Source organism: Sus scrofa, chromosome 5, assembly GCF_000003025.6.
Source record: "Sus scrofa isolate TJ Tabasco breed Duroc chromosome 5, Sscrofa11.1, whole genome shotgun sequence".
Taxonomy (NCBI): Eukaryota; Metazoa; Chordata; class Mammalia; order Artiodactyla; family Suidae; genus Sus; species Sus scrofa.
In genome coordinates this window covers 61,241,797-61,259,631 of record NC_010447.5, presented here as the reverse complement: position 1 = coordinate 61,259,631, position 17,835 = coordinate 61,241,797, and the positions used below count along the sequence as shown (strand labels likewise).

General features: G+C 35.0%; 3 protein-coding genes across 3 annotated transcripts; all 3 read right to left on the bottom strand.

The window, feature by feature from the left end:
• TAS2R8 (taste 2 receptor member 8) lies at positions 1,615–2,590 on the bottom strand. The gene is given in 3 exon segments (XM_021093126.1): positions 1,615–1,745; positions 1,748–2,317; positions 2,320–2,590. Coding segments are annotated over 3 exon segments (930 nt in total). The 3' UTR covers positions 1,615–1,656.
• Positions 4,769–5,721, bottom strand: TAS2R9 (taste 2 receptor member 9). Its single transcript, XM_003126499.2, has one exon. It carries the CDS (start codon positions 5,702–5,704, stop codon positions 4,769–4,771), a length of 936 nt encoding a protein of 311 aa, XP_003126547.1. The 5' UTR covers positions 5,705–5,721.
• Positions 15,609–17,312, bottom strand: LOC100522675 (taste receptor type 2 member 10). The gene has a single exon (XM_003126498.2). The coding sequence runs from the start codon at positions 16,994–16,996 to the stop codon at positions 16,067–16,069; it is 930 nt and encodes a 309-aa protein (XP_003126546.1). The 5' UTR covers positions 16,997–17,312; the 3' UTR covers positions 15,609–16,066.

Below are 17,835 nucleotides of genomic sequence, written 5' to 3'. Positions count from 1 at the left end.
TATCTCAGTGGGGTAAGAACCCAACATAGTGTCTGTGCAGACGCTGGCTCAATCCCTGGCCTCACTCAGTGGATTAAGGATCTGGTATTTCAGCAAGTTGTGGCATAGGTTGCAGATGAGGCTTGAATCTGGTGTCACTGTGGCTGTGGCATAGGCTGGCAGCTGCAGCTCCAATTCAATCCCTGGCCCAGGAACTTGCATATGCTACAGATGCAGCCTTAAAAAGAAAAGAAAAAAATTTACATATTCATAAGCAGAAAAATTGATAGTCTTCAGTTTATTAATATTTTAATTGTTTTTGGCCATGCTCAGAGAACGTGGACGTTCCTGGGCCAGGGATGGAAACTGTGCCAGGGCTGCCACCTGAGCTACAGCAGTAACAACGCTGGATCCTTAACCCTCTGAGCCACCAGGGAATGCCATTGTTTTAATTTTAGTAAAAGGAAATGGTTAGACTGAAATAGATCTTAATTAGATACAGAAAATGGTGGGAGCAAAAATGCACAGCCAGATGAGAAGAGACAGGACTTTGGATGTGACGGATCAAGTGTTTCAAAAATACTCTAGTGAGGAAGGATTTAGTGTTCACGGCAGATTCACATTCTATTAATGAGTCTTATTTTTCTTCTTTTGTTTTTTCATAACTTACTCTGTAGGTTATGGACATATATTGCTTTTTTTAGTGATAGCAAGTAGTTATGCTACAGTGCATGATACTTTCTTTCCAATTTTTTTTTTCTAAACTCCTGAGTGAACACCTGCAGGTCATATTAGGGAAAGGAATCTGAGGAAAGCAGTCTGACTAGTATTAGTTATCCCCATCTTTTTATCCAGATTATGACTAACATCTCATAGAGAGAGATGATAGGCTTCTATTCCTATCCCAGTTCTGCCTGTGAAGCAAGTTCTTTGAGAAGAAATTTAATTTCCTATTCAAGGAAAATGAATAGGAGGCGCCAGAAGAAGGTCACCCCAGGAAATAGTATGTGGGAGACCAACTAAAGCATCACCTACTTGGGAGGAGAGAAATAAACAACTGGGAAACTCAACCAGAGACAGGACAGGGAGATCTGAGTTCCTAGTTAATAAGCCAAATGGGAGTGACTCAGCAGAGACATGAAGGGAGCACAATTAAGGACCAGCAATGAAAATGTATGACAGGAGTTCCCTGGTGGCTCAGCAGGTTGAGAATCCAGCATTTTCACTGCTTGGGTTGCAGCCATGTTGCAGGTTCAGTCCCTGGCCTGGCAACTTCTACCTGCTAGGTGTATGACCAAAAAGGAAAAAAAAATAGGATAGAAAAAAAAAAAAAAAGAAGAAACCAGTTAGTGCAGCTCAAATGCTCTCTACTATGGGCCAAAGTAAAATCTTAAAGGAATTTAACTAGGTAATGCATGCCTAACATTTTCAGTGAGAAGACAAAAATGAGAAGTGTGAGCTCTGAAATTATTGGAGATAAGAGAATGTGAAAAGAATGTCTTTGGTGTAAAGAGACATAAAAGATATATTTATTGGTGTGCTAATAGGTCTCAATAACACTCAAAGACATGCACTCAAAATAAATGGAAAAGCTGGGGGGAGAAAAGAGAATAGACCTTAAGAAACTTGTATGTTTTATTCGAAAATAAGATTTGCTTTTAAGGTTCTTTTATGAAGCTAAGATTTTACATCATGCTGGCTTTTTCCACATCTCAGCATCCTGGCAAATGCTGGCCTCAGCTTATTATTTCCAACGATTAAAAAAATGAATTACCTAAGGAATAGAGACTTGCCATAATCTCTCCAGATATCATAGCTAACTTGCTTTCTTTCATAAGGTAGCTAAATATTGCCGAAAGACAGGCCAGGTAGTAAACAAAAAGGAGGAAGAGAAATGAAGTCACAGTTTTAATGGCCCTCATGAGGGCCTTTGTGCTAGAGTCTCTTCAACCTGTAACATGGGATTTCATTTGTGTAGTATGTTTCCAAAGGGACATAATTAAAAGGAAAAGTGAGATCAATGACACAGTAAATGGAACAATTGCCAACAGGTTAAAGAATGTCAACAGGGTGAAGTATTGAATTTTACTCACATGGAAAAATTCAGTGAAGTTTCTTTTATGTTCTGCAGTTTTAAGACATTCATGATCATGATTTGGTAACATTGCAAGCATAAGGCTGATCAGTGAGGAAATGGCCAAAGACCCCAGCTGGCTCCAACGAACCACCCTGCTGATTCTCCACTTAAACCAGGGCAAAAGTGGGTGGGAGAAATTGGCTGTCTTGAAGAGATAGAAGACACTGAGGCAGGTGGAAAACCGCATACTTAAATAGTGATGAGTGTCTGGAAGATCCTAATGACTCCCTTTGTTTTATTGTTTAGATAAACCTCTGGGCAGAGTACCAGTATGATGCCATTTGGTATCGTTATACAGAGCAAACACATTCTGGAGATTGCCAAACTGGCGAGGATGCAGTCAACTGGGGAGGTTTTTTTCTTCTTAATCCAGTCAATCCATACTACTAGTCCAATGTATCCATTTGCAAATATTCCTATTATGAATTCTCCAATCATCATGATCATAAAGATGTTGCCTTCTGTACTGAGCATGTCTGAAGAGAGAACACCCTGATTTCAAACAGCACTGCAGATGGGCTAATTTACAGATGACCAGGGAACATGATAAATACATTCTTCAAATCATAGAATGACATTTTCGTTTGTCATTATTTTGATTTCGATATCATCCAGAAGTGCCCAGCTCTCTTCTGATGATTTGCCTCTATATCCATGAAGAATAAACCAGATTAACCAAATTGCTCCAGACAAACAGCATGGCTAGTTTTGTAGCCTTATCAAATTATAATTATCACCCTTCCTGAGTGATAACTGAAATATTTGATTGAAACTGATCTCACACAAATTGAGAGATTATATATATTTCATGTGTATGTAGTAAGCTTCATGCTATTGAGCTCTGCATGTTTGGACCTATCAAACTGAGTTTAAAATTGGGAGCCGCCAAAAAGCAAACAAAAACATGCATTTAATCAAAATCAAAATCAAAATTTGTAAATGAGACTTCATTTTCATAACCATAAAGTTTAAATATCCCACAAGTCAAGTCTCCCAGTGAAAATGGATTTTAATTGTGGAAATAGTGCAATGAGATACAAATTATTACAATCATGATACAAATCTAATTATAAATGGCTTAGTGTTATGAGTTAGGCAAGCACATGGCAGTATTTACTAAGAATTGGCTCTTCCTTATAATTATTTATTAGAAGTGAAAGATCCAGATAAAAAAATCTTTGCTTTTATTTAATATGGGAGATTTTATCCATGAGTTTGCTTCTTGAAATGCTGTCTATTGGAAAATGTCTTCTCATCTAAAATTAACAAAATTCATACTTTACATTATTCTAGTTAAAATCAACTCTTTTTTATAAGATTTACCATCTTACATTGTTGTCATTTCTCTAGATGAGACAAACATTAAAAAAATGTTTGTTTTTACCAATCAGTATTTCCAGGGGATAGGAAGACCATTAAATTAGATTTGTTCTTTCGGGGGAAACATGACTTAGCCCATAATAAATTTGAATCTGGGTAATACAAATCACATAAATGAGTGTTCTTCTTGTACTTAAGTAATTATAAAAAGTAAACAGTATATGTAGTATTTTCTCTATTTTTTACATATGTATAATGTGTAATAGGAAAGCATGAAATTAATAAAGAAAACTAGTGCCTGTAAAATATTACCAGAAACAAAATAGAAAAGTGAATAATGCTAAGGAAAGACCATGTCAAAGATTCTTGAGTCTGTAAGGGTAAAGACAACATTACAAAGAATCCTTGAGAATTTATTCTTAACACTGGCATCACCAGCGTGGGTTACCTATGGAACCACCTGACCATTTAGACTGTCAGCCTTCTTTCTGGTATACAAATTCCCAACTGTACAAACCCCTGCCTGCACCCCTTTGCTGGACAAAACTTCATTTTTGAGATCATACCTCTTATTCTCACATCACATTTCGCCCTAGAAAGAATCTTACCCAAACGCATTCACCCCTAGTCCTGATCTGGCTAAGTCAGAAATGAAAGGACTAGGGCAGAAAAGATAAGGACTGACTTTCAGTTCAGACAAAATAGACAGCTTTTTACGTGATTAATTTTACCGGAAGGGCTGACGTGTTTTAAAAATCACATTCTGTTCACCTGAAATTCTTCTACTCATTAAATTCAAGTCCTTTGCTAATTAATAAAGCAGAAGAAAGAAGTGGAATCTCTTTGCATTTATGCAATGGTATGAAATGAGTGTGGGATTTTGATTCAGTTTTCCTGTGAAGACAAAGAAACGCATGAGGTTCAGACAGAATTTTTTTTTTTTTTTTTGGTGCCACACCCACAGCACATGGATGTTCCTAGGCTAAGAATCGGAGCTATAGCTGCTGGCCTACACCACAGCAATGCCAGATCTGAGCTGCATCTGCGACCTATACCATAGTTCACGGTAATGCCAGATCCTTAACCCACTGAGTAAGGCCAGGGATTGAACTTGCGTCCTCATGGATACTAGTCAGATTCATTTCCGTTGTGCCATGACGGGAACTTCAGAACATTCAATTCAAAACTATTCAAGATAAAAATGTGAAGAACATAAAGGAATATTTAGAATAATGGTACATATGAGTGATTTCCGATAGCGTATAATAAAAACAGAATGCAAGCAATTAGGAGGATCTTCTGTTACTTTCTTTCTCCTTGTATCAGGATTCTCTATGGAACAAGATGTCTCCTTCTTTTGTGGAAACATTTCACAATCCTCAGCAGCTTCAGAAAAGCCTCCCTCAGCTTGCTGTTCCCCATTATCAGGATGAATGAATGGCTTGTTGGGAAAATGAGGGTTATTAGGCCACCAAACATCACCGCTAATTTTCCATGAGGGATCAGAAAGCTAGCGGTTACTACAAGAAAGACTGCATAGTACATAATGAAAAGGACGAGAAAAATGATTACTGCCTTTATGGCCCTCAAGTGGGCCTCTGTGCTAGGGTCTCTGGACCCTGTGGCATAAAGTTTCATCTGCTTGGTGTGTCTAAATAGGGAGAAAAGTAACAAGAGAAATGAGATCAGGCACAGAATAAAGGGAATGAAAGCTGCCAGGTTCAAGATAATCTGTTTGAAAGCATGTGAGATTTTACTCATTTTGTCTTCCCAAGTAACGTTGTCTTTATTACTGACCTTGAAATCATACCAGGACTCATCATTCAATGAAATACTAATAATTAAGGACATGAGAAAGGACACAAGAAGAATCCCAAGGACGACCTTGTTTATCTTTAGCTTCAGCCAGAGGAAAAATGGGTGGGATATACTGGCTATCTTGAGTAAATAGAAGATGCTGAGGCAAGAAGTAAACCAGACACTTGAATGATTGGTAAGTGTCCAGAGACTATCAAGGATGCCCATTACATCACCATTAATATAGCTATCTGGATAGAATACCATAACAAAGCCATCTGAAAACATCACAGACAACAAGCAGATTCTGGAGACAGCTAAGCTGACCAAGATGATGTCAATCAAGGAGATACCTCTCTTTTTGAGCCAGTCAGTGCAGTTAACCAGTACAATGAATCCATTTCCCCAAATTCCCACAGTCAATTCACCAGTTATGAAGATAATATATATTGTCTCCATTGCACTTGGCATGTCAGCAGAGAATTCTGATTTTGGATATCACTGATGAAAAACTGACTTTCAGCTGACCAGTAAAGAATGGTATATATATATATCTACCATTTAGATCATGATTGCAGTTGTCTTTGTCTTCTTTGTCAGCTGTGAGCAGGTCAAGAAGATAGTCATTTCTCCCGGTTAGAACTGCCTAAAGACTTCACCAACTGAGCCCAGTAATTCCTTTTATGTGTACTGATGTTTGAAGCTCTAAAATGCAAATAGGAATGGATCTGATTTCCTAGATTTGCACAATCTTCCTCATTTTAAGCTCTGTGTATTTCGGATTTGTCAACTTACTCTGTTGACCAGGAGCTACAGAAGGAATCAATTACTTGGAAAATATGGCTAAAATTTAATTTGGAGATGTGGCATCCTTACCATCTCTAATGACTTGCAAAATACTCCAAAACTGTGGTCCATTTTGTACAAATGTAGGTTTTGGAGCCTTAAAATAGTTGTGAATTTAAAGTGTAGATAGTTAACATAAATAATATCCTAATTGGTCATGATGTCTTTAGGAATGAAAGAGATGGGTAGCCTACTAAAATCCTACTTGATATTTATGGCAATAGAAGTTTGGATCTGGTGGACCAGAAAAGTGACTTGAGCTGCCTCAAGGAAAAGATTTGGATTCTACCTGGTTTCTAGTCCTAACCTATTTTAAAAATGTAGGGCCCTTTGATTGAAGAAGGGCCCTGCAGCACTGACACAAAATAACACTATGGCTCTTCTTCCAAAACTTCCCTTGTTGCCGTTTATTAGAATCACCCTGAAAAATACCCAGATCTTTGAGGGGTTAGTGGATATTAATTCTGAATTGACACTAATTCTTGAGGATTCCAAACACCACTGTGGTTAAGAGAGGCTTATGTTTGTCTGATATTAAATCACAACAGAATCAAGTAGGTCTTATGCGCCTATTCAGTGATTATTTTTACATTTCCTAAGTGTATAATTGGAATACACCATGAAAATTAGAAAAGTCACCGTACTGTTCCTCACATTCATGGAATGAGAGCTAAATGATCAAGGGAAAAGTGGAATCACCTGAATTTCATGCTTTAAAGTATAATACACCAAAATGACAATTCAGCCTCAGGAGGATTGCCAACATTGGCTCCATCATCAAAGACTTGAAGCATTCAGGGATGGTGAAACTTACCAAATTTCCACTAATCATGTTAATAACATACCTATAGATTCCAATTTTATTGGGTAGTGCTATCAGGATGAGTGAAATATCTTTTCTAAGTTTATGGAAATTGATAATAGATTTTTTTACTTTTAGATTTATAAATCTAGTCAATTATTTGGACACATTTCCTAATATTGGCTTATTCTCACATTCCTGATATAAACTCTGCTTAGTCTTGGTGTACTATTATTTTAGGAAAATTGTTGCTATTTCTGTTTGATAGTACTCTATTTATGATTTTCATATTGAAATTCATACCCCAAAGTGAAGAAGTGAGATTAGATTAGTTTTCTAGAGTCTGGTGAGTTTTTGGTATCAATATAAAACTTGCTTCGTAAAAAACTTTTTAAGTTTTTTTTTTTTTCCTGTTTTTATACTCTAAAAAACGTCAGAGTACTGGGATTATCTGTTCTTCAAAGGTTTGGTAGAATTTGCTTTTCATCTGAGCTTAGAGCTATTTTTTCATTGTGACGTTTTGTTTTGTTGTTTTTCCTTGTGACTTCTTGATAGTGTTATCTTACTCCTTCATGCATATCTGTATGTTCATGTTTTCTTTTCTTCTAGAATTTGGTGTTAGTTAAGGTATATCTTCCTATCAAGTTTTAAAATTTATTTGAAAAGAATTAAACTTATATATTTGTACTTCGTCCCCACAACCCTTTATTTTCTTGATTAGGTTAGTTTCTGGCTTATATTAAGCTCTCCACATTTACAAGTCAAGAAAACAATGATGCCACACTGATCCTACTTTTAGATAATTCAAATTTAAGTGTTGCTGACTTTTATCTCACACCCTGTTCTAAACTCACTATATTCCCTGGAATTCACAGTAAGCCATCAGCAACAACCTTATACTCTCATGCATTTTCCTAACAAACAACTCACTTTGCCTTCTTTGTTTGAACTCAGGGAGTTTTAACTTTCTTGTTTCTGTGGACTACTTTGGCAGTCTGATGAAGACTAGAATAATATTTTTAAATGAATAAAGTAAAAATACATGGAATTTCAAAGGAATCTGATAGATTAAAAATATATACTGTGATAAAGTAATTTATGTCCTTATTCTTTGACCTAACATCACTGTCAGAAGAGTGATTCGTGATTTCTAGAGGTGAAAAAAATTACAGATACGGCCAATGCTTCTGTAATTGTACGTGCCTTCAAAATGGGAGGAATGGTAGATGTAAGTTAAAAGTTAATAAAAACAAAAATATATAATTTGATGTCCAAGCAAGTTCATAGACCCCTTGATTCTATCTATGGACCCATTTATTTTAACACTTTGCAGCTAAATCCTGACTCTCTTCTGAGGATATTGTTTGCCCTGCAGCTTTTCCTGTGGCAGCTGTTTTCTTTCAGACCTCACACCCCTCATCACACTGAAGTCAAAGCTGTAGTAGGTGTTTTTTTCTTATCTTTCTTTCCTTTTCTTTCTTTCTTTCTTTTTTTTTTGCTTTTTTGGGATCACACTGCAGCATGTGAAAGTTCCCAGGCCAGGAGTTGAATCGGAGTTGCAGCTGCTGGCCTATGCCACAGCCACAACAACAGCCACACCACATTCAAGCTTCATCTGTGACCTACACCACAGCTCAGGGCAATGTTAGATCTTTAACCAGTTGAGCGAGGCCAAGGATCAAACCTACCTCCTTATGTATGCTAGTCAGTTTCATAACCCACTGATCCACAATGTGAACTCCAGAGTGTTTTTCTTAACCTTTCTTGTAACTTTTGATTCTTACTTCCTTCTTTCTCAAAAGACACACAGTACCTTAGAATATCCTATCATGGATCTCTATATCCTATTGCCTTTCCTTGTTGCAATCATTCACCAGCCCTCTTTCCTTTATTTTAGATACCTATCTGTAGTTAAATATATTCAGTTTCATCACCATTTCTTTTGCCAAAGTTCCTCCAAACATCTCTTGGTTAGACGAAGTTATCCTCTAAGCTATTTCTCATGAATGGCAATTTCATTTCCCAAGTTCTTGCATGCTAAAAACATCCTTCTTTCTCCATTTGTGTTGGTCCTTGAAAGAGAGTGTAGTTGGATGAAAAAGTTAATGGCTCACACTTTTTTTTTTGAGCACGTTGCTGATTTTGCACATAGTTCATGTTGTTGGTGATGACAGTTGTTGAGAATTCTGATACCAATGTTTTTTCTTTCTTTTTCAAGTGACTTAGTTTTTTGCCAGTTAACTCAAGAGGCAATTAAGGTCTAAACCTTTAAAGTCTAAATGTATCATCAAGTTATGTCTCTGAGCGGACTTTTCTGGATTATTTTTCCGTGTATACTCTGTCATTCCAATGTATATATTTATTTTTAAAAAACTTAAAAAAAAATCCACTTATATATTTATTTATTTACTTATGGCCATGCCAGCAGCATGTGGAAGTTCTGGCCTGGGGATCAAACCCTTGCCATAGCAGTAACTCAGGCTTCTTCAGTGACAACATGGGATCCTTAACCCTGTGTGCCACAAGGGAACTCCTTCAATCCTCTTTTTAAATATTAGTTAAGTTTCATTACCTGGTAACTGATTTTCTTAGTAGTAAGTAGCTAATTAGTTGATATGAAAATTTCAATCATAAGAAAAAATATTTATATTAATAATGCAAAATGTGTTCTGGGGAAAGGATTTATAATTATGAGGAAATGCTTAAAGAGAAAACATTTCAGGAGTTCCCGTCGTGGCACAGTGATTAACGAATCCGACTAGGAACTATGAGGTTGCGGGTTTGATCCCTGCCCTTGCTCAGTGGGTTAACGATCCGGCGTTGCCGTGAGCTGTGGTATAGGTCGCAGACGTGGCTCGGATCCTGTGTTGCTGTGGCTCTGGCATAGGCCGGCAGCTACAGCTACGATTCGACCCCTAGCCTGGGAACCTCCATATGCTGTGGGAGCGGCCCAAGAAATGGCAAAAAGACAAAATAAATAAATAAATAAATAAATAAATAAATAAAATAAAATATAATATATTAAAATAAAATAAAAAAAGAAAACATTTCAATGGAGTTGAAACTCATTTCTATTACTACGAAAAATTTCACATTCTATTTCCAATGAAATGGAAAGGTATTACAGTTTTAGTTACACTTGAAATATAATCTAAGGTTGTTGGTCATTCAAATTATAGTCAATGACAAGAATGGAATTTTCATCACAGGAAAAAAATAAAAATATTAGTTATATGTTATAATCCCCTTGCACAGATGATAAATATTAAGACTTTGAAGAGATTATTATTTAAAGAAGTTTATTTGTTGTGAGATAAATAAGTACTAAGAATGTAACGAACAACATGAGTAACATAAATAACACTGCTGTATGTTACCTGTGAAAATCGTTAAGAGAGCAAGTCCTAAGATTTCTTATAACAGAGAAAAAATATTTTTTTCTTTTTCTTTTCTTTTAAATCTATATGAGATGATGGATGTTCAGTAAACTTATTATGGTAATTATTTTAAATCAAATCATTGATGTAAGTCAAATCATTATACTCTACACCTTAAACTTACACGGTGTTATATGTCAGTTATGTCTTAATAAAACTGGAAGAAAAGAGCATTCCCATTGTGGTGCAGCAGAAATGAATCTGACTAGTATCCATGAAGATCTGAGCCACGTCTGTGACCTACACCAGCTCAACACCAGCTCAACACCAGATCCTTAACCCTCTGAGCAAGGCCAGGGATCGGACCTGTGTCCTCATGGATACTAGTCAAGTTCTTTAACCACTGAGCCATTATGGGAACTCCTGTTTGTTTGTTTGTTTGTTTTTTGTAAAAGCTTTAAGACAGAAAAACAATAATTATAAAAATTCAGATGTATTTCAAATTTAGCACTGTGTGAAGAAGGCAATAATTAGTGGCATCGACATGATCAAAAAAAAATAAGTTGAACCTCATAAAAACAGAATAACAACATAGAAGCTCTTTTTGAAGAGGGATATCATAAAATTAGAAATACATTACTTCTTTTAAAAGAGAATCAGACTTAATTAAAAGAAAACTATAGACATAAGCATTCAAACCTAAAATAATTTATTATGATAGTGTGTTGTAAATGAACTCTGTGTGTATGAAAATTCTGAAGGATGCAGAATATTTAGAGCCTGTGGTGACAAATAAAAAATGTATTTGCTAATAAGGTTGAAGTAAAGTTTGAAATAATTTGATTTTTTAAATTTCATATTACAACTTCAATCTGTTGTGTTTAAAAGGGCCAATCTATATAATGGTTAGGAGTTTCAGCTCTCTTGCCAGGCAGATGAAGTTGAATATTTTCCCCACTCTATTTGCTATGTAATCTAAGTTGAGTTTTACGTGTTTTTTTTTTTTTGGTTTTGTTTTTTTTTGTTGTTGTTGTTGTTGTTTTCTGTTTGTTTGTTTGTATTTTGGTGGCCACGTCTGAAGAATGTGGAAGTTCCTGGGCTAGAGACTAAACCTTACCCGAGCCACAGCCCTGATAATGCCAAATCCTTAACCACTAGGCCACCAAGAAAGTTTCATGTTTTTAGGTTGTTTTTTTTTTTTTCACAAATAAAACACTGATAAAAATACTATCTATCTTATAGAATGGTTAGGATTAAATGAAGTCTTGCATTTAAAGTACTTAGAACACAAAAGTGCTTATATACTCAGTAAATGTTATGTATTATTATTATTGAATTTTCCGGCAAGAAAAATTTCATTTTTCAAGAAATCATGACTCTTATCAACTTGTTTTGCTCTTTTGATGAGCCTTAACGGAGCCTCTCTTGATGCGTTTTAATTGCAATTTCCTATGTTGGCACTAATTTCAAGGATCATGATAATTACATGAAATCACAAAACATGGCACTTCACATGCTAGAAGTCCAATGCACTATCCATTGTACCACAGAGCCTAACAAACATGGCACTTCAGCAATCAAGATTGCATGGTACTGGCATAAGGACAGATATATAGACCAATAGGGTAGAATTGAGGGTCCTGATCTAAACCCATATACCTATGGTGAATTGATTTTCAACAAGAATGGCCAAAAATTTATTAGGAGAAGAGTATTTTCAACAAATGGGGCTTGGACAATTGGATATCCACGTGCAAGAGAATAGAGTTAGAACCCTATCATACCATAAACAAAAGATCATGACCTAAATATAAAAACAAAAACTATAAAACACTTAAAAGTAAATCTAGGAGTAAATCTTCATGACTTTGGATTTGTCAGTGAGTTTTTAGCTATTACACAAAAAAACACAAGCAACAAAAGAAACAAATAGATAAACTGAACTTCATCAAAAATAAAAACTTTTGTGCATGAAGGATGTTATAAGAAAGTGCAGGAGTCCCTGCCATGGCTCAGCATTTAACGAACCCGACTAGCATCCTTGAGGATGCGGGTTTGATCCCTGGCCTCGCTCAGTGGGTTAAGTATCCAGCATTACCGTGTGCTGTGGTGTAGGTCACAGATGTGGCTTGGATACCCAGTTGCTGTGGCTCTGGTTGGACTCCTAGTCTGGGACTTCCATATGCTGCGGGTGCAGCCCTAAAAAGACAAAACACACACACACACAAAAGAAAGTGCAAAGACAATTTACAGAATGGGATAAAATATTAGCAGATGAGATATGTGAGAATGGTTTAATAATCTGAATATATAAAGAATACCTACAACTCAACAACAAAAAGAAAAATAGCACAGTTAAAAAATGGGCAAAGGACATGACTAGATATTTCTCTGAAGATTTATAAATGACCAAGACACACCAAGATATTCAAATCCATTAATCATTAGAGAAATGCAAAGAAGTTGGGAATATCATTTCACACTCACTAGGATGATCATAGGAAAAATACAGAAAATAACAAATATTGGAGAGGATGTGGAGAAATTTGAACCCTCATACATTCCCAGTAGGAATGTGAAGTGATGTAGCCACTGTGGAAAAGAGTTTGGTGGTTCCTCAAAAAGCTGAATATAGAAATTGCCATAAGACTCAGTAATTATACTCTCAGGCATATACTGAAAACAAGGACACAGATAGTTGTACAATAATGTTTGTTGAGCATACTCACAATAGCCAAAGATAGAAATGACTCAAGTTCATTAACAGATGAATGTTTAAACAAAATTTAGTATATACATATACAATGGAATATTATTCAATCATAAAAAGGAACGAAGTTCTGACACATACTACAACATGATAAAGCCTTAAAAACATTATGCTCAGTGAAATAAGCCAGACATAAAAAAAAATTTGTATGATTTTACTCATATGAAATATCTGGAATAAGCTAATTAATGAAGTCAGAAAGTAGATTAGAGGTTCCAGGAACCTAAGGGAAGGGGAATTGATAGTTATTGCTTAGAGGGTACAGAGTTATTGTTTGGGGTGATAGAAGTTTTGGAAATAGATAGTGGTAATGGTTGCACAATACTGTAATTAATACCACAGAATTTTACACTTAAAATGGTTAAAGTAGAAAATTTCATGTCATATATATTTTACCACAATAAAAATACATTTTAAATAAATACATACATTTAAAAACTTAAAACTAGACACCATGAAAATGTGCAGCTTGGGAAAGCCTAGAAGTAGATAAAGCAAGCTAAACTTATTATTTTATTTGGGATAAAGATAATGATATTTTAAAACCAGAATATGAAAATTTGGTATAAATAGAAGATAGATAAAGAGGGGAAAAATCTAGAATAAAGCATGAAAAATAGAAAAAGAGAAATGAAAAGATAAAAATTAATATAATTGTAATTACAACAAGTAAAAATATTTACACAGTGATGGTAATTTTTAGATTCTAATATTAAAGTATCAAATAGAGATTTATTTTCATTGGATATAATAAAACAAAAATGTACAAATGTTGAAAACACACAGATGGAAAATACATATATGAAGCAGAGAAACAGAATTGGCCATTTTTAATGTGGACAAAGTAAAATTTAAAGCAAAAGCCTGCATGAATGACAGGGTTTTTTAATATCAGTAATAATAATAATAATAAAAATAATGATCATGGAAACAAATACAACTATCAATATTGTTTCAAGTTAAATGCAGCTATAAGTGAATGAATTGTGAGCAGGGACAAATCCATAATTGTAAATGTACATTTATTATCTGTTTCAAATTGATTCATAATAAATATGGATATGGAGACATAATTTCATTAACATGGTTCAACTAATGTATATAAATTTGATTTTTACACTATCAAATATCTCTCAAGAAAACACGGACCTTTGACAAAAACAGATCATATACTAGGCCAAATAAATCTCATCCTAGGTCAACTATCATATAAATATGATGCCCAATTCAACTTCAGTAAAATCTCAATATGAAAAATTACCTTTACAAATCTCATATAGCTAGAAAATTATTCTGTAAAATACCCTTGAATTAAGAGGAAATTACAAAGGATATTTTGAGACTCTGAGCTGAATGACAATGTTAAGAACCATGTGTCAATGCTGTGGAACGTATCTAAATCAATAGGCAGATAATATGAAGCTTTGAATTCATTTACAAAAAAATAAAAATTGAAATGAAACTAGAAAATAACAACCAGGAGTTCCCGTTGTGGCTCACTATAAAAGATTCCTACTAGTAACCATGAGGCTGCCAGTTTGATCCCTGGACTCGCTCAGTGGGTTAAGAATTCTGCGTTGCTGTTGCTGTGAGCTGTCGTGTAGGTTACAGATGCAGCTCAGATCCCACGTTGCTGTGGCGTATGCAGGCAGCTGTAGCTCTGATTAGACCCCTAGCCTGGGAACATCTATATGCCCCAGGGGCGGCCCTAAAAAGAAAAAAAAAAAGAAAAAAGAAAGAAAATAACAATCAACCTTAGTTTTTAAGTATATGTAAACATGTTATGTCAGTTGTATCTCAATAAAACTGAGGAAAAAGAACATAGCAAACATAACATGTGAAGAAATTCCAGAATACATAAAAATATGGAAAATCCTTCAAAATTATTTTAAGTGCATTGTAGAGCTGTCAGGAAAAAAAAAATGCCTCAAATGCCAAAAATGGTAGGAAAATGCAAATTTTGAGAGAAAAAAAAGTGCTGAAAATAGAGCCTTGGGGGGCATTTTTAATATCCTTTAAATTAGTGCTTAAGTTTTAAAGTATCTTGTATATGTAGGATAAAATACCTAGCTTGGGCCTCTCCAACGCTGAAAGTGAGATTGGATCTTATCAATAAACCAAGACTCCTGAAAGGCAATTTGTTGAAAGGACAACATGAAAATAATATCTGCTCAGCAAAAGGTTAAAATTATGGGTGCTTATCTCTCAAACATAAAACTGAATTGAAGGGATAATTAGAGGAGATTTGTTGTTCTAATAATTTCTAATAACAGCCTTGCACACATATATATTTGGGATCTTTTTGTACTACCCATATAGCCTAAAATACTACACACTGAAAATTTAACTTAAAGGAGTTCAAGACTAGCTTTATCTCAAATCACTGGAATGAATATAAAGATTCACTTCGTCAGTGTTCCGATGCCCTTTCCCCCATGTTGCAACCACTGCTACTACATCAAACACTCATCAGTTTCAAAAAAAAAAAAAAAAGAAAAAGAAAAAGAAAAAGGACATTAAGAGTCAAATACTAAAAATAAAAGCAATCTTACAAAGAATTAAAAATGCACAGCCCAAAGAAGCACCTGTCTTTCTCACTTCCATGTTCTAAGTGGCAAGACTGATTATAATTTTTCTTTGTCTTGGTTTCTTTTTCTTTGGGTTTTCCTGGTGAAGGGCTGTCAATGCTTTAGGGAAGTCATATAAAGCACAATGAGAAATTTTGTTTTAGAGACTTATTCCCACCATTAGCATCTTTATATTGAATAGTCTCCAAGCTGTTTTTTCCTCTGGCGATGGGGGATGTGGGAAGAAGCAATTTCAAGGGAGGAAAGCTGACTGAGCCACTCAATTTGTATGTGGGATTAAAGTCTCATTGAAGAGTGAGATCCTCTGAAATGTAGTCAGTCATTATGGAAGATTTTAGTGATGTTCAATAACAGTTAAAACCAATGCGAGAAAGAATGCAAGTGAAAGAGGTCTTCAGGGATTTCTTTACTGAATTGTTTTCTTGGACCACCCATTTCTCACCAAGGTAATCATGGAGTTCTGAGAAGTTTCTCTTTTCCCCAGCACTTTAATTGCTTCAGTACCTTCAAAGAGGCTTGCTTTAGCTTCTTGTTTCCTAGAATTAGGATAAATGAGTGACCCCAAGGAAAAATGGCTGTGGTTATCATACCAAAAATAAACAGCAGTTTGTTTTCTGGCTGAGTACCACATGATATTTCTATGGCAACGCCTATAAAATACAAGATAAAGAGGATGATAAAAGATATCACAATTTTCATTGCTTTAATATGTGCTTCTGTGCTGGGGTCTCTGAATCCAGTGGCATTCGATTGCATCTGCCTGTTGTGCCTCCAAAGAGAAATGATCAATAAGAAACATGTAATCATGCATAGTATAAAGAGGAGAATGACACCCAGATTGAGCAAAAACTGGCTCATAAAGTATTCAAGTTTATGCATGTTGAGTGGCCAGAATGAACTTCCATTCTTCTTTTTACTGTCACTAATAATCTTCACAACTTGTGGAAAAGTAAATAACCATGAAATAAACAAGTATCCCATCAGAATGAGAAGAACCCTATTGATTTTACCCTTCAACCAAAGAAAAATGTGGTGGGAAAAATTTGCTATCTTCAGGAAATAGAAGATGCTGAGGCTGGTGGCAAACCAGATACTTGAATGATTGACAATTACCCATGAGTAACTAATGTATTCAGTTAGTTTACCAGAAATATATAAATCTGGAAAGAATATCTTTATAAATCCATCTATAATTATTAACCATATCAGACAAATTCTTGAAGTAGCTAAGCCAGTGAGAATAAAGCTGATCATAGAGATGTTCTTGTTTTTCACACAGTCAATGCAGGTTACAAGTCCAATAAATCCATTCCCTAAAAACCCCAATATTGACTGACTAACTGATATAAAAATGAGGAGGCTTTCTACTATACTTAGCATATCTGCCAATCCCTGATATTGTTTTCTTTACATCTATTTAGATTACCGGCTGCAGAATGAGGCATACGTTGTTGCTTGATGGAAGAATGATTTCTTCTCTTCGATTACAGAAAGACTTAAAAGTATCCCAATTAATGCCTTGTGATGGAATCCAAAATATCTTCATAGAGACCCCCTCCAGTTATGCCTATACAGTTTAGCTGGTACTCATAATGTAGTTTCATACAGAATGCCTACCTATAATTTGTTAACATGCAAATGAAAGTTTCTGTTTCATGGATTTTATCTGTCCTCCTGACACCATTTTGCATTTGTTAACCTGAATCGTGCAGTAGGATGGCCAAACATACACCTACAGAAAACAAAACAAAATAGAAAAAAACTGGATATCACCTTTTTCAGTGTCAACATTAGCATCATCATTTATAATGTGTTTATAATGACAGTCTAGATATATAAAGAAAAAATAGTGTATAGAAGAGATGAATGAATTTAGTCACTGAAGACACAAGTTTCTTTGAAAAGATCAATAAAATAATTAGCCTTTAGTCAAGCTAACTAAGAAAAAAAGAGAGGACACAAATTACTAATATCAGAAATAAAGTCAGCAGAAGGAAAGACATCATAAAGGTCAGAGCAAAGTTAGCAGAAGGAAAGAAATCATGAAGATCAGAGCAGAAATAAATGAAATAGAAATGAAGAAAATCACAGAAAAAAATCACTGAAACTAAAAGATAGTTCTTTGAAAAGATCAACAAAATTGATAAACCCTTAACCAGACAAATCAAGTAAAAAAGAGGGTTCAGTAAAATTAATAATGAAAAAGGAGACATTTCCAA

What these genes read in the sequence shown, in the direction of transcription:
- LOC100522675 (XM_003126498.2), bottom strand. Translation starts at nt 16,996, where the DNA reads ATGCTAAGTATAGTAGAAAGCCTCCTCATTTTTATATCAGTTAGTCAG.
- TAS2R9 (XM_003126499.2), bottom strand. Translation starts at nt 5,704, where the DNA reads ATGCCAAGTGCAATGGAGACAATATATATTATCTTCATAACTGGTGAA.